Source organism: Geotrypetes seraphini, chromosome 10 (genome assembly GCF_902459505.1).
Source record: "Geotrypetes seraphini chromosome 10, aGeoSer1.1, whole genome shotgun sequence".
NCBI lineage: Eukaryota > Metazoa > Chordata > Amphibia > Gymnophiona > Dermophiidae > Geotrypetes > Geotrypetes seraphini.
Window position 1 is genome coordinate 64,743,652 of NC_047093.1, and position 23,995 is coordinate 64,767,646.

Below are 23,995 nucleotides of genomic sequence, written 5' to 3' on the forward strand. Positions count from 1 at the left end.
GCAACACAGAGCATTGAGCACACCAGGCTGCGCTAAAAAACGCTTCCATGGTTTTGTAAAAGGGGAGGTTAGTTTGTTCATATAATCATTCATGTTTACTCAGTCAGTTTTTGGTGTTAGTAACTTATGTTTTTGTAAATTGTCATTATTATTCATTTTTTAGATATTTATTGAACCCCTGAGGCAGGCTCTTAGAGCCGAAACATGGACCGTGCCGGGCCTGTGAATTAGATTGATCTCAACTCCTTAATTCAACTCAACACAGATTGTTTTCATTCGTCTTGTACATTTTATATAGATTTTTGGGGGGGATTAATAAATGTTACATTATCCCTGGTTGACAGTTCCTTCCCCACTGCTTCTTTGCTCTTTGGGGTTAAGTCCTCAGCATATGCCTAGTTTGCCTATGCTTTAACCCTGCCTGGAAGCAGGCATTGAAAAACCAGGAGTTAACTGTATTCTTTATAACCTGGAGGCCACCTGAGTGCCTTAGGAATCTGCAGTAAAAAGAAGTCTCTGGGGCTCTCACATGCTCCCATTCTAAAATGCTCTTCCAGATTGCAGATAAAAGAAACACGGCCTCTTAAGAACACATGTGAAAGGGAAGAGCCGGATGGCAGATACTCACACTGGGAATGGCATCTTCCAGTAGAAACTTGGTTCTTTTCCTCCTCACAGTTCTCCTCCTCTGCCGCTGGAATTCGTGAGGAAGCCAACTGTAAGAGAGAAACCCTCAAGGGTAACATGGCCTGCTTATCCATGGTGAATATTCAAACACTCAAGACCAGTAGATCTGTTTACCAGTAAATTACCTAGCCAATATAATTGCAACAATTTTTTTACTGTTTAATTATATAATGGGGGAAAAGACCTCAGAAAACACTGAGTCAGACCAACTACTGTCTGTTCTCTTTTGGCTCAAAGTTTCAATCACTGGTCTAAAAACCCAAACCTTATGATTGCCAACTTTCAAGTAGGAAAATTCTAAACACTTAAAAGTGCTCCCCCATCCTAGTGAAAAATGTTAATGCTATTTATTTGGGCATGTACAACTTAACTCCCCACCTCTGCCAGAAAGATTATGGAAGAGGTCCCATTGGTCCCAAAATAACACTTCCTCCTTCTTTCCCCATCTCTTCTTTCTCTCTCAAGTCCTAAGGCAACTTAAATAACTTATTCTACTCAAACTAAAAAAACAAACTTCACAGTGCATGTATATTTACATCAACAGAGAACTTCAGTGAACTGTCTGATATGCTCCAAAGTAAAGGCTTACTCCACATCAGTCATTATATGTTCTTCTTCCAGTGAATGGCCAATAAATACTGCATGATCTATAGACACTTCTGCAGCAAGAAATGGTAATGCCTTCTCAGCCCCACGGAGACAAATTTTCCCCTGTCCCCACAGGAACTCATTTTCCCGTCCCATCCCAGAGAATTATTTTTCTGTCCCAGTCCCATTCCTGCAAGCTCTGTCCTCATCTGCACAAGCCTCAAACACTTTAAAATCATAAGGGTTCGAGGCTTGTGTGGTTAAGGCAGAGCTTACAGGAATGGGGCAGGGACCTGGACAGGGACAAAACTTGGGGGGACAGGATGAGGAAATTGAGTTCCTGCGGGGATGGGGAAAATTTGTCCCCATGTCATTCTCTACACTACACCACTCTAGAAATCAAAATATAATAAAAGTGAGCCAAGTAAAGGACAATCAAGCCATTGTGACATCACTGATGAGGTTGGCTCTCAGACATTGGTGGGATGAGGCATTATGATGTCACAATACCAGCTCTGGTTATCAGAGGCTGAAACTTTTCACACTATTTATTTATTCAATTTTCTATACTGTTCTTCCAAGTAGAAAATGACACAGGGACATATTTTTCCTCATCCCCGCGGGAATTCATTTTCCCATCCCCACGAGTTCTTTTCCTGTCCCTGCTCCATTCCTGCAAGTTCTGTCCTCATCTGCAGAAGCCTCAAACACTTTAAAATCATAAGTGTTCAAGGCTTGTGTGGTTAAGGCAGAGCTTACAGGAATGGGACAGGGACAGCGACAAAACTTGCGGGGATGACCCTGCTGAGGTCATGTAGTTGGAACGAATAGGAAGTAACTACAGTTGAAAAGGCTGAGCTAAGACAAGCAAAGATTCCTGCCCAATATCGAACACCAGTGCCATTCCAAGGTCTGTGTAAACAATGTGCAAATATGGAGGAGTGCAAAAATTATTTCCAGCTGACAGTCTCCTCTCACTGGCAGAAGTAAAGTGGGTTAGGCAGGGGACTACCAGTTTATCAAGTTGCATAGAGTGCAACCATAGCTCAGTATCGTCCTATTGGACACCACTCACCCGTTCTTATCTGAGTTCCTACTCCTTCCTCTCTTCTTCAGGTCTATGGAGCCATTCTCCACTGTCCCAGACAATTTTTCTGGCAGAAGCTTACTAGGAATGTTGGGAGGGACTCGGATTCGTAAGCGAAAGATGCATTTCTTCTTTTTGATTTCCTTTCCGCAAAGAAATCTAAAAGCAGGAGAAGCAAAATGTCATATGTTTCATTAACGGCCCCTTTTACAAAGCCGCACTAGCAGCTACCGCGCGGCAACAGTCCGAAGCCCTTTAAATCTCTATGGGCTTCGGGGACATTAGCGCAAAAGAGGCCGTAAGATTTTCCACAATTCCTGTCAAAGTGAGTTGGATATATCTATATATCTATATTTATATCAAGATACTGAAGTCCATATTCAGCTGTACACTGAACATTTAATTTGAAACATTTAACTCAGATGTTTTCAGGTTATACCTATGTTCAGAAATCCTTTCCAATAAGGCAGTGCTACTGAATATACGTACTTATATAACTTAAATAGTCCTGGTTAGATGTTTCAGATAGGGGTGTGCATTCATTTGAAATGACAAGGGAAATGTCAATGATATGTCAGATGTTGTTTCGTGTCATTCTCAAATGAAAACAAGCTGAAAAAAAAACCCTCAAAATTTTGTGGGGTTTTTTTTATTGTTTATGTGCGCTCTTGAAAATACTCGAGACTATCAACCTTCAGGCAATGGGGAGAATCTGCCTTATCACAAATATCCTGTCGGGAAGAGTACACACTCTTTCCAAAGAAAGCGTGCACTCTTGACAACATTGCTCCAGTAGTTAAAAAAAAAAAAAATGCCCCCAAATCCTTAAACAAAACAAGCATTCCCATAAACGGCAAGGAAAATGACACAAAATGAAAATTTACTGGCAGCACATTCCTAATTTCAATTATACCTTGCTATTTCTGCAGGCCACCTAGATATCCAACTTATATTTATTTATTTGTTCATTTTTTTTAGCCCGTCTTCCCCAGGAGCCCAGAGCAGATTGCAATAAATAAATTTAGGCACTTAGACCTTCCTTAACTGTCCCGAAGGCTCGCAATCTAGCTAAAGTACCTGAGAAAACAATTATTAAATTGTAACAATTCAAATAAGAAAAAAGAAAAACTAAGAAAAAGAATATAATTAAATTAAATAAAAAACTCAAAGTCCCAAAGATAGAATATAAGTTATACATCTAAGAGGCACCACCCCCATAATACCCCAGATAGCCGGATATCTCCCGCTGACAGGGCCGGATTAACGGATAGGCCCAAGAGGCACATGCCTAGGGCCTGAAATTGTGAAGGGGGCCCTCTCACCGTCACCTTTCAAATTTTTTTTTAACGGCCTTGACAGCAAGATTTGGCCCCCCTCTGATGACAGCAAGATCGGGCCTCCCCACCCCCGCTCCAATGACAACAAGATTGGGCCTTCCCACCCTGATGACAGCAAGATCGGGCTTCCCCACCCCCGCTCCGATGACAGCAAGATCGGGCCCCCCTCCCCCCTGATGACAGCAAGATCGGGCCTCCCCCACCCCAATGACAGCAAGATCGGGCCCCACCAGGCATCGACAGCAAGATCAGTCCCAGCACCTGCAAGCGGTGCTCAGTACAAAGTTCTCTTCTGACACAGCTTCCTGTTTCCACATGGGCAGTTTGCGTCAGTGGGAAGTGTTGGGCTTGCAGGTGCTGTGGCTGATCTTGCTATGAGCATTCTTCATCTATGGGATGGAAGCGGAAGCCTCTGTAGCAGGTGAGCGCCGTGGGAGGGGCGGCTCCGGGATGCATGAAGAGGGAGTTCCGGGGGGGGGGTGTTTGCTGCAGGTGTTGGATGCAGTGGGGAAGGAGGAAGAGGAGTATCTGGTGGTGCGAATGTTACTACAAACTGCAGCTCCTCTGAGAAGTCCATAAAGGGCCTGGATGCAGACGGGAAGAAGGAGCTGGAGAAGAGCAAAGAACAAATACTAGAGAAGAGCAAAGAACACCAAAATCCTCTATACCTTTGCTTCATCGACTACAGCAAAGCTATTGACTGTGTGGATTACAATAAACTATGGAGAACTCAAGTGTAAATGGGAAAACCCAAATTCAGCTGATAGAGAGCCTATCTGAAAATCAAGACGACAATGGTAGAAAAAAAAAATTCTATTTTTTAATTTTTTTGTTATAGGATAAAGTAGTATTGTAGCTGTGTTGATAAATGTTTATAAATAGAAAATGGAAATACGGTGATCGTTTCATTGGACTAATTTTATTTAATACATTTTTGACTAACTTTTAAAGGCCAAATTCTCCTTCCTCAGGTCAGGACAGGATACTGTAACAGCAGTATACTTTACTGACCTAAGGAAAGAGGGTTTCACCTCTGAAACCTAATTTAAAAATGTATTAGTCCAATAAAATGATATCTTATTTTCCATTTTTTTAAATTTGTTAATTTGTAAAGTGATTTGAATCTCCTTATTCTAATCTAATCTAATCTAAACCTTAAGTTTATATACCGCATCATCTCCATGAGAATGGAGCTCGACACGGTTTACAAGAACTTAAAATAGTGGGTAGAGAAGAAGAAAAAGGATTACATGAACTTATGTGTAGAAGGGGGGAGAGAAAGGAGGGAAGGATAGAGCTACAATTTGCTGAAAAGCCAGGTTTTCAGTTGTTTGCGGAATAACTGAAGGGAGCTCAGGTTCCGCAGCGGGGTGGTGAGGTCGTTCCAAAGACCTGTGATTTTGAAGAGAAGGGATTTTCCCAGTTTGCCTGAATAGTGGATGCCGCGTTTAGAGGGGATCTGCTGATCTTCTTCTGTTCCACGTTGGATTCTTTGGTGGACCACTTGCCTTGTTGTTTTGTTACAAATTAGTATACATGGAGTGGAACGTACCAGAGGAGTTACAGATTTGGTTCTTTATACATATGGGTTAAATTTGGATGACAGAATGAGGCAGTTGAGACGAGTTGCAAACTTGGTTATTAATATAGACTTATGTTTTGGATAGTATTACTGCTTTATAATGCATTTGAACACTTTTATATACGTATGGAAAGGGTTCAGAGTTAAAGTCCTGGGCAAGTAGGTGGGAAGGGAAGGAAGGGGGGATTTGTTCAGAGATGTTTGGGGCTTGCAAAGAACTAAAACTGTACACTGGCACTGGTATGGTAATCTTTGTTGTTTGTTTTGAATTTTATAATAAAAGAAAAAAAAAAAGAAATACGAGTGGAAATAAAGAAGTAAATAATAAAACAGGGAAATGGGGGCAGGATATGGGCGGGGCACCGGTGTGGGGTGTGGGCGGGGCCAGAGCTAGGGGGCCCAGTGTACTTGTGTGCCTAGGGGCCATCGAAGAATTAATCCTGCCCTGCCCGCTGAATATCCAGGTCAGCAGATTGGCCAATGACCGGCTATGTTGTGCAACATAGATGTTCACTGTCAATATTCAGCAGCTGGTCAGCTAAGTTCAGTGGCCAGACAGACCTGCCTAAAAAGCAGATCTATCTTTGACTGCTAGGATTTAGCTGGCCAGCCAATAAATATCAGTTTGTCGGATACAGTGCCAGCATTAAATTTCCAGTTTTGCTTTGGAATACAGGAGACAACCAGCTATCTCCTATGGTCTGAATGTCAGCTGGCTATATTCTAATTATGGTGCTCAAAACTGCACACGCAAATTTGGCGTTTGCCCAGTTTGCATACACAATTTGAGTAACGAGTCAATTAGCAAATTACTGCTGTTAATTGGCACCAATTTGGATTTACCTGTGCATCTTGTTCTACATTATTTAGCAAAGATGTGCCTTTGGGCAAACCTCTAATTGGTGCCAATTAACATTAATTGTTAGCATCCAATTATTGATGTTAATTGGTTTGTTAATGAATTAGGTTGCAAGTGCATCTGGGCATCGCACCCATATTTGGGCATAATTAGGCGCCCTTCATAGACTCGAGGGGTGAGTTTATAGAATTACCCTCTTTGCCGTGATTCGTAAGAGAAAAATCAGAACTGAACACCTGTAGCAGTTCTTGGGTCTGACCTGCTCTTGTAGCTATTTAATGCTTCCAGGACACGTGGACCTCGTTCAGTTACTGGAGTGGCAGAAAGCTGAAAAAGATCATCAGTAGAAGAAAATGGGGAAAGATTAATGCTGATCTAAAAAATGTATCCGGCTCGGCAGCACGACACTATTCAAAGGGGTGCTTTTGTTGTAACCGGTGGTTCACAGCACTCTAAGCAGCAAAAAGCAGCGTCAGTCGGGGAAGCTAACCATGTCACTGGAGCCACACTCTGGTTATACATTTTATTGTTGACCCTATAAATGTTTTTATTGACCATTGTTTTTCAATGTGATTAAACACATTCCAGATGATATTCAGTACTATTTAACCGGCCAGAAACAGTGCTGACCAGTTAAAAAGTGTTTAGCTGGATAAATCGGAATATTCAGTGTGAGATAATGTTATCTGCACTGAATATTCGCAACCACAAGGGGGCACCCGCTCAAACTCAAGGGTGGAAAATTTCACGGCGACACCAGGAAGTATTTCTTCACGGAGCGAGTGATTGATCAATGGAACAAGCTTCCAGTACAGGTAATCGAGGCCAGCAGCGTGCCAGATTTTAAGAATAAATGGGACGCCCATGTGGGATCCCTAAGTGGGTCAGGGTAAAACATTGTATAATATTAAGGGGAGGGTCTATAGAGTGGGCAGACTTGATGGGCCTTGGCCCTTTTCTGCCGTCATCTTTCTATGTTTCTATGTTTAGTGGCTAAAATTTAACTAGCTATATCTCATATTAACTGGCAATTTTCAGTGCTGACCAGCCAAGTTTAGCAGCCAAATTGGGCCGTGCAAACAGTAGTCCTATCTTTGGCCACTATAACTGAATCGGCTAGCGCTGAAAATTGACTTATCTGGATAAGTTTAAGCCAGCAAAAAAAAAACCCCACCTGGATATTCAATGCAGTTACTTGAAACAGCCTGGCATTGAACATCCGTGGTCAGTACCGACCACAGGAGTTATCCGGCCTGTCTCTCACAATCTGAATAGCGACCAGAATGTGTTCACAAACCTTAGTCTCTTATCTAACCAGAGTTTTAACTCTGTTTTTAGCAGACCGTGAAGGAGTGAGTTTGTGAAGGTGTTCTGTCTAAGTGCCATTTTGAATGGTGTAGCAGTATTTAGTTTCTGTATTTTGATGTACAGCGCTGCGTATGTCTAGAAGTGCTACAGAAATGAATAGTAGTAGTAGTATTTTGTTGGTGTCAGGTCAAAAGCGCGCCGGGACAAAGGCGCGCCCAGACAATTGAGCGCGCCGCCGCGCCGCTCTAAATTACTGTTTTTAGCGCTCCGACGGGGGGGCGTGGGGGGGAACCCCCCCACTTTACTTAATAGAGATTGCGCCGCGTTGTGGGGGCATTGTGGGGGGTGTGGGGGGTTGTAACCCCCCCACATTTTACTGAAAACTTCATTTTCCCTGTTTTTAGGGAAAAAGTTCAGTTTACAGTAAAATGTGGAGGGTTACAACCCCCCAAACCCCCCATAACGCCGGCGCGATGTCTATTAAGTAAACTGGGGGGGTTCCCCAACAAAACCCCCCATCGGAGCCCCTAAAAACTGTAATTTAGAGAGGCGCGGCGGCGCGCGCTGCGCTCAATTGTCGGCGCGCGCTTTTATCTTTCGCGCCGTTGTCTATGAACCATTTTGTTAGATCTACTGAGTATATGGGTCTGATATACAGCCAGTGTCAGGCAGCCGACACCAGTGCTAAACCTGGCTATTCAATGCTGAGATATTACTGGTGATCAGCATTGAATATCCTTTTTTTTTTTTTTTTGCCACTGCTAACTTAACTGGCTAAGTGAATATTGAGCACTGGCCAGTTAAGTTAATAGCCGGCAAAGATAGGACTGCTGTTTATGCAGTCCAATTAGCCCGCTAAACATAGCCAGCCAGCGCTTGAATATGGGCGACATAGCCAGTTAGCAGCTAGCCATTAACCGCAAATATTCAGTAGAGATAACTAGCTATCTCCCACTGAATATTAGTGGTTAACAGTGGCATAGCGAGGGAGGTTAGCGCCCGGGCCAGTGGCACTCTGCATCACTGTGCTTTGTGCCCACTGTTCCCCGCCACTTGAGCGCAACCTCCCCTCCTCCCACTCTTTTGACTGCATGAGTGCCCCCCCATGCACCTCATGAAATGTTCGCCTGGCGCAAGCAGCATCTTCTACCTGCTGCTCCCATCAGCCACGGTTGCATTCTGGCATCACGTCATTGTGCCGCGACCAAGAAGTGGTGTCAGAAGGAAGCCGAAGCCAGCGCAAGCAGCAAGTGGAAGACACTGCTCGCACCAGTGAACCTTTAAGGAGGTATTTTAAGGAGGCATATGGGGAGCAGAGAGTACGAGAGGAGATGGCGCCCTCTGCGAAGACGGTGCCTGGGGCGGTCTGCCCCTGCACCTCCCTTTCTACTCCACTGGTGGTTAACCAACCAAATTCCATTCCTGGTTTGTTAAATAGAGCTGAATATCAGGGAGATTTGTGTTTACTCACATTGAAAGGCCAGCTAGTAGATGTAGGAAGCTTTTTATTTTCATGGATCTCTATCCCTCACACTGTACTCATGAAACAACAGGCATTGCATCCCTCCCTGCAATCATCTCCAAGACATTAAAGTCTCCCAGGGCCTCAGTCAGTTGGCAGCATGGAGACAATGTGAGGAAAACCTTGTCAGGAATCCAAGCCCAGCAATCTGGGATATGGACTGCATTCAACCTTTGATTATTTTGCAATCCCCTGCAATTCTACATACCTTTCCCAACTGAAAAGAGTCCCAGTTCTTACTCATAAACTCTAAGATCTCTTCAAAGTCAAAGTACTTCTTTTTACTGTGAAAGCCCAGATTGTAGACAGCGAGGTGAACGGCATCCACCCTAGGACACAAAAGGAGACAGGGTACCACACTGCAAAACTTCAGGAACCAGTGTCAGAATTTTGTTTTTCCCACTCCCTCTATTCTTCTGGTCACTTGCTTCAGCTTTTCAATAAGACTCCATCTGACGGGAACTCCAAAGCAACAGCTGGGTGAGACATAAAGAGTTATCCTAACAGTTACAGTAACCGGTTGAGAACCAGGGATGCCAGGGTTCAAATCCCACTGCTGCTCTTTGTGATCTATTCTAAGGCAAATCACATAACTCTCCATTGCTTTAGGTATATCCATGAAGAGCAATTGCACAATTCTAGGCAACCACATTAACATGCCCTCTGCACGTGTAAGTATGCACTTACCCTTGAAAGTGCCAATAGGGTACCCAATGTCTATTCTCAAATAGCTATTTATGTATTTGCAAGGAGAATGTACTCATGAGCATGGCACAAATGGAGCTTTCACTTAAACAAATAGCTTACAGAATACTGTAAGTAACAGGCAACACTGCTGCATATGGAAGGCTAGGGGGTCAATTAATGCCATTTTACACTCAGAGCCAAACAGGGTCTGCTTCTGCCCTGTCCCACTAGACCCACCAGGAGAGGCCCTTGGATAAGTCCCAGGATGATGGAGGAAAGGGGTCAGTTGGGGAAGAGTTGGGTTTTAAAACAATTGGCTTAGAGGAATTGGATCAAGAAGCAGGAGAGATTTTATTACATCTATCCTTTTATTTCTTTTTTTTTAATTCCATTTTATTGTTAACCATTTAGATACCTATTTGATAAACAGTATATCAAAAATAAAGAAACTTGGAACTTTGGATGGAGAATCAGGAGGACTGGATTGAGTGTTTGGGGGGATCAGATCAGAGGGAACTCGAGAGGAGAGATCAGATGTAGAGGGTGATGTATGTGGAGGTGGTGCACCGCTGTGGATCTTTCCTTGGCCTTTGACCTTCCTCTGATCACCCTCTCCTTCTCCACAGACTTTGCTCCCTATGCATCTGTTTTCATCTTGTCCTGGTTCTTTAGTTATCTATCAAATCACACTTTTCAGTTTATTCATCAAGGTTCTCTTCCCCTGTGTTTTCTGTTCCCTAAGACTCCAGGCAGGAAAATTGAATTCCTGGCTGAGTCCTTTGATTACTCAAGCTGTCTTACCATTCATTTAGAAAGTCATCGAAAACCTATCTGTTCAATAAATTTATAAACTGATTGTATTGTTATATTTATTTGAAATATGTATATTTATTCACTGATTGTACAGTCCTCTTGATATGAACCAGCCAGAACCTTTTGGTTGGGCGGTATGCAAGAATAAAATTATTATTATTATTATTAACATTTCTTGGTCCTCTGCTCATGATCATTTAGGAACAAGACTTCACACCATACTGTTGTATTGATGACAGCTAAATTCTCTATCACATTCCCAACAATATATATACAGTGGAACCTTGGTTTACGAGCATAATTCGTTCCAGAAGAATGCTCGTAAATCAAGTTACTCATATATCAAAGCGAGTTTCCCCATAGGAATGAATGGAAACTCGCTTTGATTCGTTCCATCAACCCCCCCCCCCCCCACCTGAGGCTACTGGCGCTGCTCCATCACCCCCTCCCCCCGCTCTAACCGGCATCGCAACACCCCCCCCCCTACGAAGCCCCCCCCCCTGCGAGAACCGCATCGCACCCCCGTGCTGAAAGCGGCATCTGCCTGCCCTTCCTCTCAAACACCCTCCTTATCCCTTCTGCTAGTTGTGAGAGTGAAAGCAAGCTCCCGCCTCTTGCCTGGGCTGGGCCAGCACCTCTCATTCTCTCGAGAGCCAAAAGGCCTTCAGCATGCGCAGATGCTCAAGGCCCGGCCCAGGCAAGAGGCGGGAGCTTGCTTTCACTCTCACAACCAGCAGAAGGGATAAGGAGTTTCAAGTTTCAAGTTTTATTATCATTTGATGAATCGCTTATACAAATTTTCTAAGCGATGTACAATTTAAAAGCCACTAGATAGTGGTCTCACATACAATTGGACATCCAATAACATACAAATTAAATAAATCAACTAACATTTTTGCAGTCATAATACGGACAAACATGATTGAAGAAGGAAAGGGGGGGAAAGTTACATATTCATTCTATATTGGAAATTACATAAAAGGAAAAAAACGATAGGGAGGGAAAGAGGTTAATGAATTTGATATCCATAACAAAAATGAAAAGGGTGTGTTTGAGAGGAAGGGCGGGCGGATGCCGCTTTCAGCACGGGGGTGCGATGCAGTTCTCGCGGGAAGGGTGTTTGCGGGGGGTGGATTGCGATGCCGGCTCGGGGGATGTGATGCCGGTTAGAGCGGGGGGGGGGGGGGGGAGGTGCTCGCATATCGGAACATGCTCGTTTTGCGAGGCAAAAGTTTGCTGAGTGTTTTGCTCATCTTGCAAAACACTCGCAAACTGGGTTACTTGCAAACCGAGGTTCCACTGTATATATAGGGGCTCTGTCCACCTGATGAAAAAGGGACTTAATGGGTAAGATTTCCCTCTCTTTCCATCAGAAAACTACACCAATACCTGGTGTGAGTTCAACTCTGTTAAAATCTCTCACCCCTATCTCATCTGTGATCTGCACTCACTATCAGATTTCACAGAACTCTCCCTTGAATACAGAAATCACTCACTGATATTCCCTCCTTAGAAAACTTCTCCTTCTCCCAAGCAAAAGAGAAGAGAAAATATATGTTTTTCTGTAGATATGCTATGCAGAAGAATATTTAAAATGATATAGAGAAGAGGAAATATATAATCTTCAGCACCCTGTCATCTCACAAACCTATGTCTTATCAAAACCCAGTTTATAAATGGGTAACACTGGGCAGACTGGATGAACAAGTTAGATTTTAATTCCATCCACTATAGCAGTGTATCACAAACTGTGTGCCGCAGCACAAGCCAGCAAGAAGGAGAGGCGCCGGTACCGGACATGCCCCTCACGGCGAGAGGCACGTCCTATAGGCACTGAGCTGGCGCTTATTCCTCTCCTCCTCTCCCTTTCCAGGGCCATGGCCGGAGGGCATCCGCACATGCACAGATGTCACCATGACGACATCACACATGCGCATGACGTCATCGCATCAACATCCACGCATTTACGGATGCCCTCCAGCCCCAGCCCCACGTTTAGTGTGCTGCGGCTTCAAAAAGTTTGCGGCACACTGAACTCTAGCAGTATATTGTGTTGCACTCGGCTGCATTTGAAAAATAATGACAAACTCTTCATTCCTTCCCTCTTTCTTAATCTGGAAAATTCTTGGCAAGATCTAAAACTTGGAAGGCTCCTTCAGTGCATTTGAGTCTTTCAAATAAACATGGGCCTGCTGCTAACAATTTTCTTTCTTTTTTTTTTTTCCCCCCACTGCTTTTGTGTGAGGAACAGTAACACACTGCAAAGCCAGGTTGTATTTCAGTCCTTACCATCTCAAGGGTAGGCGCCTGATGAATTCTGGGCCCTGATTACACACAGAACATAAAAATATGTAGAACCTGAAACAAAATAGAAAAGGATTACAAAAAAAAAAAAAAAGGATGCGGGCGATTTTCAGGAGAATGTGTCACCCAAAATAAGGAGGTTCTTGCCAGCATAATGCACTACCACCCCGGTCCAGAATCAGCTTTCAGTACCCAGTCAAAACAATTAAAGAGCACATATGCCTTAATCCGCTTTCCATTCTGGAGTTACCCGAGTTAGAATATTTCTTATCTAATATCAAGGCCGCCTTCTGATTTCCAATTCCAAAGCTATTAGCAGGACCAGCCCTACCACTAGGCATCCATCCTGGTTGGAACAATTTGAGGGAATCATCAAGGAAGCCATCAGCTTGTCTAAAGAAGATCCATTGTGTCCAGCATAGGATCTTGAACATCAGCCCATACACAGAACTGTCAGGCCCTGCTCTCTCCAAACCTGCTGTTTTGGGGAAGGCTTTGAGTGTGTACCAATTTGGTTCAAGGATCTGCATCTGCTGCATTAAGGCATCATAAAAGCAAGTTGACTGCTGCCACCGTGCCATTCTGGAGGCTATAAGGAAGGGGAGATGCTAAACATCATGGTGGGGAAGGTGAGGGAAGCAGAGAGATGCTTGACATCTTGGAGAGAGGATGTAGGGAAGGGGAGATGCTGGACTTGATGAGGATATGGACGAGAAGCAGAGATGCTAGACATGGTTTGAGCAAATGGCTGAATGTTTACCTAGTGCATGTCTTTCAAACTTTTTTTAGCTCTGGTACACTAAACGGAGCAAATGTTTTTCATGGCACATTATAACTAAAATGATAAAATTGCAAAACCAGCAAAAATTAAATTTGAAAGTTATTTATTTAAAGTTCTTTAAGCTATGTATGGGTAATTGAACAACTGTGAAACTAAAGTAGATAGAATAGAATTGCTAATCAATGTGATGGATGAACTTGTTTTTGAGTGCAAATTAACTCAAAATGCGACTCAATCTTTGACAAGCAACATGCATTTCATCATCCATTATCTGCAGTTGTTCTCTTTTTTTTTTTAATGTAATTTCTGTCAGAGCTTAAAATCCAAGTTCGCAAAAATAAGAAGATCCAAATGCTAACAAAGCCTTGATTTCTTTGTTGCTCAATTTAAGATAACTACTGCATAAAAAAATTAAAATAAAATTACTTGCCGTTAGTTTTCAAGGATCAATCATGTCAAAGAATGATGCTTGTCTGGGCAGTTGTATCCTTACGCACTCAGATGTTCATAACATTGATAGACTCTTGCGTACATGACGTGCATGTCATCTATTCTAGTGAATGCTTATGAAGGGAATTTTTAAAAGTAACGTAAAATTCTGGAATCTCTTGTGGCACACCCAGAATCTCTTTGGGGCACACCAGTGTGCCGTGGCACACAGTTTGAGAGACACTGATCTAGTGTCTAATACCCTTGGGCTGGCCCTGGCTGATAGTCTGACATCTTTTACAAATAGTAATTCATCCTGCATGATATTCTAAAGCCCATATGCAGCTGGTGGGGCTTGGGGATCCCCACTAGCTAAGGTATATAATTTTTAAATTGAGCAGGGAGTGAGGGAGGGGACCAAGGAGGCAGAGAGGGGATGGAAGACAAGAGAGGACATGCACTGCTGCCCGTCCATTTTACACATTGTCTACCACAGTTTGCCATCTGGCTCCATCACAGATGCAGACCCCCAAATTCTAGCCTGCATATAATAATACTCCATAATTGCAGCAGTGACTCGGGTAAACATATTCCAGCCATTCTGCCCAGTCCATTAATATGTCAAATCCTAGCTGAACAAATAATGTGTTTTCCAATCAACCTTGTAACAATTTATAATTGCAACAATTCCATCAGCACCATTGGGTAACTGTTAAGCAAAAGTGTGAGGTGCTTCTGTTGTTCTGTAGTAATGGCAAGGTGAAGATCAAGTATTGTATATGTTTGTTTCTGTTTTAACTTTTTGTATGCTTTCTTGTACCTCACTTAGGTGCAAGCAGATTATAAATATGATAAATGAATATAGCAGTTAACAGATAACATGCTAAGGTATTAACAGCTTGAATTCTCCCCACTGACCACAGACTGCTTGCAGGATGGAGTATCTCAAAGGCTGGTGTACAACTTCTCACAGATGGGATCATTCTAGATTTAAAAGTACCTGTCTCCAATTATCAATGGCTCGTTAAGGCACTGTGTACAGGCCTCGTGAAACCATTGCCTACATTGATGGCACTGCAACATCTTCAGGAACCACCTGTAGAAGAGAAAGAAAATCACAGACCCAGGCAAGACAGTCTAAGCCACTTATCGGGCTGAAGTCATATTGACAGTGACAGTAACACAGCTCTTATTAGAATCAATCCCACTGCATTTTCAGCAAGGATTACTGGCTTGATTTTATTCTCCTAAAGACTGAAATAGAAATAGTTTCCTATTCTGCAGAGAACTCAAGGACATTTAGGGGCCTGTTTACTAGGAACATAAGAACAGCCATACTGGGTCAGATCAATGCTCCATCTAGTCTGGTTTCCTGTTTCCAACAGTGGCCAATCCAGGGCATAGCACTTGGTAGAAACTCAAATAGTAGCAACATTCCATGTTACCAATCCAGGGCAAGTAGTGGCTTTCCCCATGTCCGAATCAATTTCAGATTATGGACTTTTTGCCAAGGAACTTGTCCAAACCTTTCTTAATCCCGGCTACGCTAACCACTGTAACCACATCCTCTGGCAATACATTCTAGAGTTTACCTATAACATTTCCTCTTATTTTTTTTTTTAAAGTATCCCCATGTAATTTCATTGCATGTCCCCTGGTTTGGGTTTTTTTTTTAACTTTTTGAAAAGATGAAAAATCAATTCGCTCTTACCTGTTCTACACCACTCAGAATTTTGTAGACCTCAATCCCCCAGCAGTCTCTTTTCTAAGCTGAAGAGCCCCCAACCTCTTTAGTCTTTCCTCATATGAGTGGAGCTTCATCCCTTTTATCATTTTGATTGCTCTTCTTTGAACCTTTTCTAATTCTGCTCTATCTTTTTTGAGATATGGTGACCAGAACTGTTTGAAACACTTTAAGCAAGAAAGCACCATGGAGTGACGAAGGCTTGGAGTGACACTGGCTTCCAATTCCAGCAAGAATACAATTTAAATTCTACTGCCTACTATTTAAAACTAAAAACGGAGACAGCCCACCCTATCTGAACAACCGCCTCATCCAAGCCACCTCAACCAGGCATAGGAAGGTGGGATTACCCCTGTTTGCACTCCATTCATACGCCCTCCAATCAAAGAAGTTAAATGGAAAAAACTATATGATGGCCTCTTAGCCACTCAAGCTGCAAAACTAGACAACCAAATCTCCAATCTGCTGATAACAACCCCAGACTACAAGATGTTCAGAAAAGAAATAAAAACTATACTCTTCAAGAAATCCCTGAAAAAAAATTTTAATTCCACAATTTCCCTCCTCTCCCCACTAACTTACCGACTCCCCGAAACTACCTGATCTCCTCTCTATTATTTCCTGGAAATGACCAGATATCTTCTTTGTGCTCCACCTTCTATATTTACCATCCCTTTCCTAATAATTCCTAGCATTCTGTTTTCTTTCATTTTTTTTTTTTTTTTTGCCTCAGCTGCACATTGGGCAGAAAATCTCAGTGAAGTGTCTACAGTGACACCCAGATCTTTTTCTTGCTGCTGACTCCTAAGTTGTACCCTAGCATAAGGTAACTATGATTTGGATTACTGTGTTCTATGCCTCTGGGCTCATTTGAACAGATACTGGGGGGGGGGGGGGGGGGATCCTAGTCAAATTCATAGGGGCATTAAAAAGATTTCCTTTTAAAGAAGCTATTGAGTCTTGGGCTTTTCCAGCCTCTCCAGTTTTCCAGCTCTTGCTTATTCCTGACTAACATTTGAACTCCCTTCCCCCCCCCCCCCCCCCCATTCCTAGTGGGTTGTTTTTTTTAACCTTTTATGTATGCTTTTCTTGAATTATTGTAGTTCTACCCCTTTCCACTTTGTTTAGAGTGTGTCTGTCATTGTCCATGTTAATTATTGTTATGTTTAATTGTTAATTATAATATACCCCTTTTTTTTCTTACTGTACATCGCCTAGAAATTGCGATAGGCGATTAATCAAAAATTGTAATAAATATAGAAGTGGGAAATGGTGGGGGGCAGTGCTTTACAATTAGCATAGAATTCATTACTGCATGAGCTGTGATGGAGACTTCAATAGTTGAAACCTAAGAACAGTACCGGGCAGAGCTTTGGATTCTTGCCCAGAAATAGCTAAGAAGAAGAAGGAAAAAAAAACAACAAACCCCAACAAATTTTTAGATTGAATCAGGTTGGGCAGACTAGATGGACCATTCAGGTCTTTATCTGCCGTCATCTACTATGTTACTATGGCAGTGGTCACCTAAATCAGTAGGTGCCCAGCCTGATGTGCCTACTACAAACTGGGTGGGGTTAAGGGCGGGTCATGAATGGATCTCGGGCATGTTTTCTGTGCAGGTGCCTAACTTAGGCACTGGGATTTAGGTCAAGAAAACCCCGACATAAAAGGGGGCACCTAAAGTTTTGACACCTATAAAGGCCTTTCTATTGCAAATGAGGGAGACAGGAAGGGAGTGGTGAAGGAGGAAAAAGAGGTGGCTGAAAGACTAAACACGTTCTTCTCGTCGGTCTTTACAAGAGAAGACATGTCCAATGTGCCTGAGCCGGAAACAATCTTCAAGGGAAATCAAGAGGGAAAATTATCGTACTTCGAGGTAAGCCTCGAAGACATGCTCAAGCAGATAGATAGATTAAAAATTGACAAATCTCCGGGCGCAGACGGAATCCACCCAAGAATATTGAAAGAGCTCAGAGACAAAACAGCAGAGTTACTGCGACATATTTGTAATCTATCCTTGAGAACAGGGGTAATCCCGGAGGACTGGAGGATAGCAAATGTTACACCTATCTTCAAAAAAGGAGCGAGAGGGGACTCGGGGAACTACAGACCGGTGAGCTTAACTTCAGTTCCGGGGAAGATGGCCGAATCATTAATCAAGGAAAGTATCAATGAACACATAGAAAAAAATAATCTGTTGAGAACAAGCCAGCATGGTTTCTGTAAAGGAAGATCATGCCAAACGAACCTACTGCATTTCTTTGAGGGTATAAGCAAACAACTGGACAAAGGTGACCCTATAGACATCGTATATCTGGATTTCCAAAAAGCTTTTGACTAGGTACCCCACGAGCGCCTACTAAGGAAGCTGTGGAGCCACAGGATAGAAGGGGACGTGCACAGATGAGATGGGTCAAAAATTGGCTGGCGGACAGGAAACAGAAGGTAGGAGTAAAGGGACACTACTCTGACTCGAAAGGGGTCATGAGTGGTGTCCCACAGGGGTCAGTGCTGGGACCGTTGCTGTTTAATATATTCATTAATGATCTGAAAACAGGGACGAAGTGCGAAGTTATAAAATTCGCAGACGACACAAAACTCTCCAGTAGGGTCGGAACTGTTGAGGAATGCAAAGATCTACAAAGTGACCTGAACAAACTGGGTGAGTGGGCAAATAGATGGCAGATGAGCTTCAATGTAGAGAAATGTAAAGTCTTGCACATAGGGAAAAGGAACCCGATGTACAGCTATACAATGGGAGGGAAGGTATTGGGGGAAGGCAACCTTGAAAAAGACTTGGGGGTATTGGTGGATACAACGATGAAACCAGCGGCACAATGTGCAGCGGCCTCAAAAAAGGCAAACAGAATGTTGGGCATTATCAAAAAAGGTATCACTACCAGAACGAAGGAAGTTATCCTGCCGCTGTATCGGGCGTTGGTGTGCCCGCATCTGGAGTACTGCGTGCAATACTGGTCGCCGTACCTTAAGAAGGATATGGTGATGCTCGAGAGGGTCCAGAGGAGAGCAACAAAAATGATTAAGGGCATGGAAAGCCTTGCCTATACCGAAAGGCTGGAGATGCTGGGGCTCTTTAGCCTGGAAAAGCGGAGACTTAGAGGGGACATGATTGAGACATATAAAATCATGAAAGGTATAGAGAAGGTAGAGAGGGACAGATTCTTCAGGCTAGCAGGGACATCAAAAACAAGAGGGCACTCAGAAAAACTGAAAGGAGACAAATTCAAGACAAATGCTCGGAAGTACTTCTTCACTCAGAGGGTGGTGGACACCTGGAATGCGCTTCCAGGAGAGGTGATAGGACAGAGTACAATAATGGGTTTCAAAAAGGGCTTGGATGACTTCTTGAAGGAGAAAGGGATTATAGGGTATAGATAGAGGGGTACTATACAAGGTACTTCAGGATTAGGGCATAAACAATTCAGGTGGTGGGAACTTACAGGTCAAGGACCTGGAGGGCCGCCGCGGGAGCGGGCTGCTGGGTGCGATGGACCCCTGGTCTGACCCAGCAGAGGTAATACTTATGTTCTTATGTCTCACTTCCGGTTCACCACACAATTGTTTCCCACGTATTCACCTTTATAGGACCCCCAGGGACCCCTGAAGAAGACTTTTTGTCAAAACGCGGACCGTGTTGGGTCCTGTATCCCTAGCGGACTAGGTCCTTTAAGGCTTTTATGTGGATAACCTATTTTTATGTGGATGAATTTATTTTTATGTGGATGAATTTACTTTATGTGGATGATTTCAGTGTACCTTTGGAACTATGACACTTTCAAATAAAGTCCATTTTGGAACATCGTCACTCCACAGAGCTTTTTTAGTTTTCTCTGGATTTTCTTCTCTGTGGATATTTTGGGGTCAGTTCCTTTTGTTTTTTCATAAAGCATCAGGCATGGGTTTTTGACCAGTCAAGTCTGTGAAGTTTTTCTTTCTTTTTTTTTTGTAAATCTTTATTAAATTTCCAAACTACCATAGTGCAAACAAACAATTTCAATATACATAAGTTTACACGAAATGCACATTAAATTTATAAACATTAATGCATAACTATTTCTCCCCCCAACCCCCACCAAATAATCGGAAAAATGACATACCTACAGGAAACCCTCCATATATTCCCCGAATGAAATTCCAATGCAAACCCTCCTTCCCTCCCACCCACCCTGGATGTGTATGCTTAAGAGTCGATAAAATAAAATCAGTTATCATTCCTTACAGAACTTAGTCAATGGTTCCCAAACATCCATAAATTTCTTATACCGTCCCTGTTGTACAGCCATTGAATGTTCCATTTTAAAAGTATAACAGATAGATTTCATTCTCCTGTTCTAGCAAGGGTTGCAATATAATTGTGTTCCTAGTGGGGGTTAGATGGAAGGGTATTAATCTCATCCCCAGTGCCTAAGGTCATCTCCACTCCTAACCAGCATCACCCTACATTGTAAAGCACCTCAGTCTCAGCCAAGAGCCACAAAGCAGCCATCCTCCACCTCAAATCACAGTCCCTTTCATCGGACCTCAGTCTAAAGGCACCAAAATATGGCAACTGAATGATGCACCCTACTGCTAATTCAGGAGTTCTTTCCTTTGGAGTTTTTCCTTTTTTTTTTTTCTTCTCTTATGTATTCCCATTTCCAACCTTCTTTCTCAGGTTCTGCCTAGGGAAGAGGCTTAGAACACACCCTTAGAACACACCCAGCCAGTTAGATTTTCAGGATGTCCACAATGAATATGCATGAGATAAATTTGGATGTACTGCCTCCAGTCTACACAAATCTGTCTTATGCAGGCTCATTGAGGGAATCCTGAAAGCCTTACATTAGAAAGCAAACAAATACGATTGTTTTTAACAAGCTTTTGAAGAGACATCTTTTCTCTGTCATGAAGTATGGGCGCTGAGCACTTTATTTGTTGTATTTGTATGATATGTGGATGAAATTTATAGATGGCTGTTTTGTACTATTTTACTGTGAATGTGGTATTGTAAACTAAACTAAACTAAACTAAACCTTGGGTTTATATACCGCACCATCTCCACGAATGCGGAGCTCGGCACGGTTTACAGGAAGAAGGATGAGAGAGGAACTCCAGTGGAGAGATTAAAGAGTTAGGTGTAAAGGGGGAAGGTGAGAGGCCTAAGAGGGGGGAAGGGTTACAGTTTTGAGAATAGCCAGGTTTTTAGGTGTTTGCGGAAGAGTTGGAGGGAGCTTGAGGTTCGGAGAGGGGAGGGGAGGTTATTCCAGATCTCAGTGATTCTAAAGGGGAGGGATGACCCAAGTTTGCCTGCATGGGAAATACCTTTTATTGTAACTCACCTTGTTGAGGGGGGGAGGGCTATAACCAAATAAACCATAAGTCGGTGTGCCCTGAGAACTGGGCTAAAAACCCACCAGCACATGCAATAAAACAGCACCTAGGTATTCTCATGTATGGTGCTGGGGAAACCTTTTTTTCTGTAAAGCTATTAAAAATGACAGTTTAAAATATCTTAACATAGGCCCTCTTTTATGAAACCGCATTAGCCTCTTTTATCGCTGGCCACGGCGGTATTAGTTCTGACACTCATAAGAATTCTATGAGCGTCAGAGCTTTCGCCATCTCAGCCGGCGATAAAAAAGCCTAACGTGGCTTCATAAAAGGAGGGGGAGGGGTTACTTTAAAAAAGAAAGAAGAAGACACATGCTCATAAGTGAAAAATGCAACAGTTATGATGCATATTTATCTTCCGCAATATGCTGAAATCCGACCGGTCGGTGACCTCAGGACACAGTTGGGATTCACCTTACAACACCCTCAATCATAATCGGGACTATAGTATTGCCAAGAAAGGAAATACAACAGAAAAAGAGGAGCCTTCCTTTGCCCAGCACAGCGAGAAGCAAAACAAAAGAAAGGCAAAGCCGATGTCACAATACAACACAAGGGATTTTATTGAAAGTTCCTGTGGGAAGTCCCAACTAGGATTCTGGTTTTGGCAGAACACTACCTTCCTCGGGGGACATGCCAAACTGATAACAGGATATTACAGTGGTATCTCTATTTCAGGTAGTCTTAAAAAAGACCTTTAGCAACGTACTGAAAGAAGTACTGGCAGCCAAACTTCTAAAGAAACTTGTCAAGGAACTCTCAGTGAGATCTCAGTTGGGACTTCCCATAGGAATTTTCAATAAAATCCCTTGTGTTGTATTGTGACATCGGCTTTGCCTTTCTTTTGCTTTGCTTCAACAAAGGAAATAAACATCAGAAATGCTTTCTCTTTTCTACTTTCAAACATTTTTAAGCTTTTAGATAAGTACATATATTTTTTTTATGTTTTTGTAGTAGAAAATTCAATGCATTTTAAAACTGTAACTGGAAATCCAAATGCATAAAATGCTTTCTCTGTGCCTTACTCTCCGGGTCCTCCACAGTAACAGTAACACTGCTGCTGGTTTGTTCTATGGGGTGAATCCCATTCAATCTCTTGCAGATGATATGGCAGCACCATCTTGACTATCTGCAATGTCTTAGCTATTGCCCCTTTCTTTAAGGCACCTCCTTTCTGCAGAAATACAAAAAAACATAAGGCTGAAGGAAATGTTTGGTTTAAAAAAAAAAATCAAGCATTGTGATTTATCAGTAAACAGCATAGATTTTGTGTATGGCACCCAAAAAAAAATCATTGCCGATAAAATTTTGAGCTAAGCGCTATTCTTTAAAGAGGGCTCAAAGTTGGGCGCCTTTTATAGAATAGAATTTGGTGCACCCAATTTCAGGCATGAGACTTTACATCAAGTATAACTTGGTGCAAATTCTCATGCCTAAATTACACATGGATTTCCCTTATTCTATAAACTATGTATAAATTCCAGAAATACCCCTGATCCACCTAGACCCCTCCCATGGCCACCCCTTCCTTCTGGATCTGCGCATTAAATTTACGCACAGATCCTGGTGCCTAAAAATGTACATTTGAATTTTAATTACTGCCAATTAGCACTGATAATTGATTATTAGCACCCAATTATTGATGCTAATTGATTTGTTACTCAAATTGTGTATAGAAATTGGACGCAAATTTCCACCCACAATTCTTAGCACCATAGATAGATTTAGGCCATATGATTGCCCTAAATTCCTCCCCTGTCCCTGTTTGCATATTGTAAGGCAATAACCAATGGCAGAATATCTTTAATAATATTTAATGGGATTGATGTTTGATACTATTTCACTGAAATTTCATAGGAAGTGGCTGACTATTAAGGGCCAGATTCTGTAATTGGCACCTAGAGGGACATTCTATAAGAGGTGCCTAAAGTTGAGTGCCTATCTCAGATTCATGGACACTCGTAATGTGTCCCCTCAGGATGCAAAGTAGAGAATGACACGGTGACAAAATTCATCACCGTTCCCGTCCCCCGCGGATAACCGCGGGAAACCATCTTCATGTCATTCTTTAAGGAGAGAGGGAAGAATCAGAGTATAATTGGGCACAACCACTGACCCGCAAGCTTTGCTTTGAAGAATGCTGGTGTAGAAGGACTGAGGTTGAAATAGACACTAGAAAATGACATGGGATTATTTCCCGCGGTTATCCGCGGGGACGGGAACGGTGATGAATTTTGTCACCATGTCATTCTCTAATGCAAAGCTCAACACAGCACACATGGAAAGACTGTACTCCACATCCTGTGAGGACCTGAATTTACCTAATTCACCTTGAGCCCAAGACAAACAAATAAATAAGGGCTCCTTTTATCAAGCACCGGTAGAGCTTTTTACTGCAGGCTGGCAGGGTAAATGCTCCAATGCTCAGAGGAGCTGAATGCGCATTGGAGCACTTACCTCGCCAGCCTGTGGTATAAAACTCTACCACTGCTTGATAAAAGAAGCCCTAAATGAGGTGCTATTATCTGTTTCCTGCTATATACCACATACATTCTTTTTAGTCTGGTGTTAATAACATAGTAACACTCTTGTTATGCTGCTGAGCAATCATCTGAATGATTTTCTCCAATTTTTACCAATTTCATTTTTAAATCCTAAAATGCCACTTATGCATAAAAAATTCCTGATCTTCTGTGCCCTTCAATGAATTAAGATTTATGAAAAATCTCTTAATCCTTATATACACTTATATGTGGACCATAAAAAATGTGAAAGTGCTTTAAATGGAAGCCCCCATATCCAAGTAATATCTGCATGTATTTCATCATTGATCCAATTTTTTTTTTTCTTTAAAGTGTTAGCCCATGCAAATATTA

The 23,995-nt window shown here is 42.5% G+C and overlaps 1 protein-coding gene across 3 annotated transcripts in view; it reads right to left on the reverse strand.

The window, feature by feature from the left end:
- The window catches only part of PHF19 (PHD finger protein 19), a 62,266-nt gene that overhangs the window by 8,577 nt on the left and 29,694 nt on the right, over window positions 1-23,995 (reverse strand). Inside the window, exons 6-12 of one of the 3 annotated variants that reach the window (XM_033961828.1) lie at window positions 22,145-22,293; window positions 14,985-15,080; window positions 12,760-12,828; window positions 9,179-9,299; window positions 6,400-6,467; window positions 2,351-2,521; window positions 629-716 (exon numbers count right to left, since the gene is read on the reverse strand). In XM_033961828.1, the coding sequence (XP_033817719.1) occupies window positions 629-716; window positions 2,351-2,521; window positions 6,400-6,467; window positions 9,179-9,299; window positions 12,760-12,828; window positions 14,985-15,080; window positions 22,145-22,293 (762 nt within the window). Of the gene's footprint in view, window positions 1-628; window positions 717-2,350; window positions 2,522-6,399; window positions 6,468-9,178; window positions 9,300-12,759; window positions 12,829-14,902; window positions 15,081-22,144; window positions 22,294-23,995 lie in introns of those variants that run through there. The other 2 variants (XM_033961829.1, XR_004540942.1) reach the window with 2 other exon arrangements.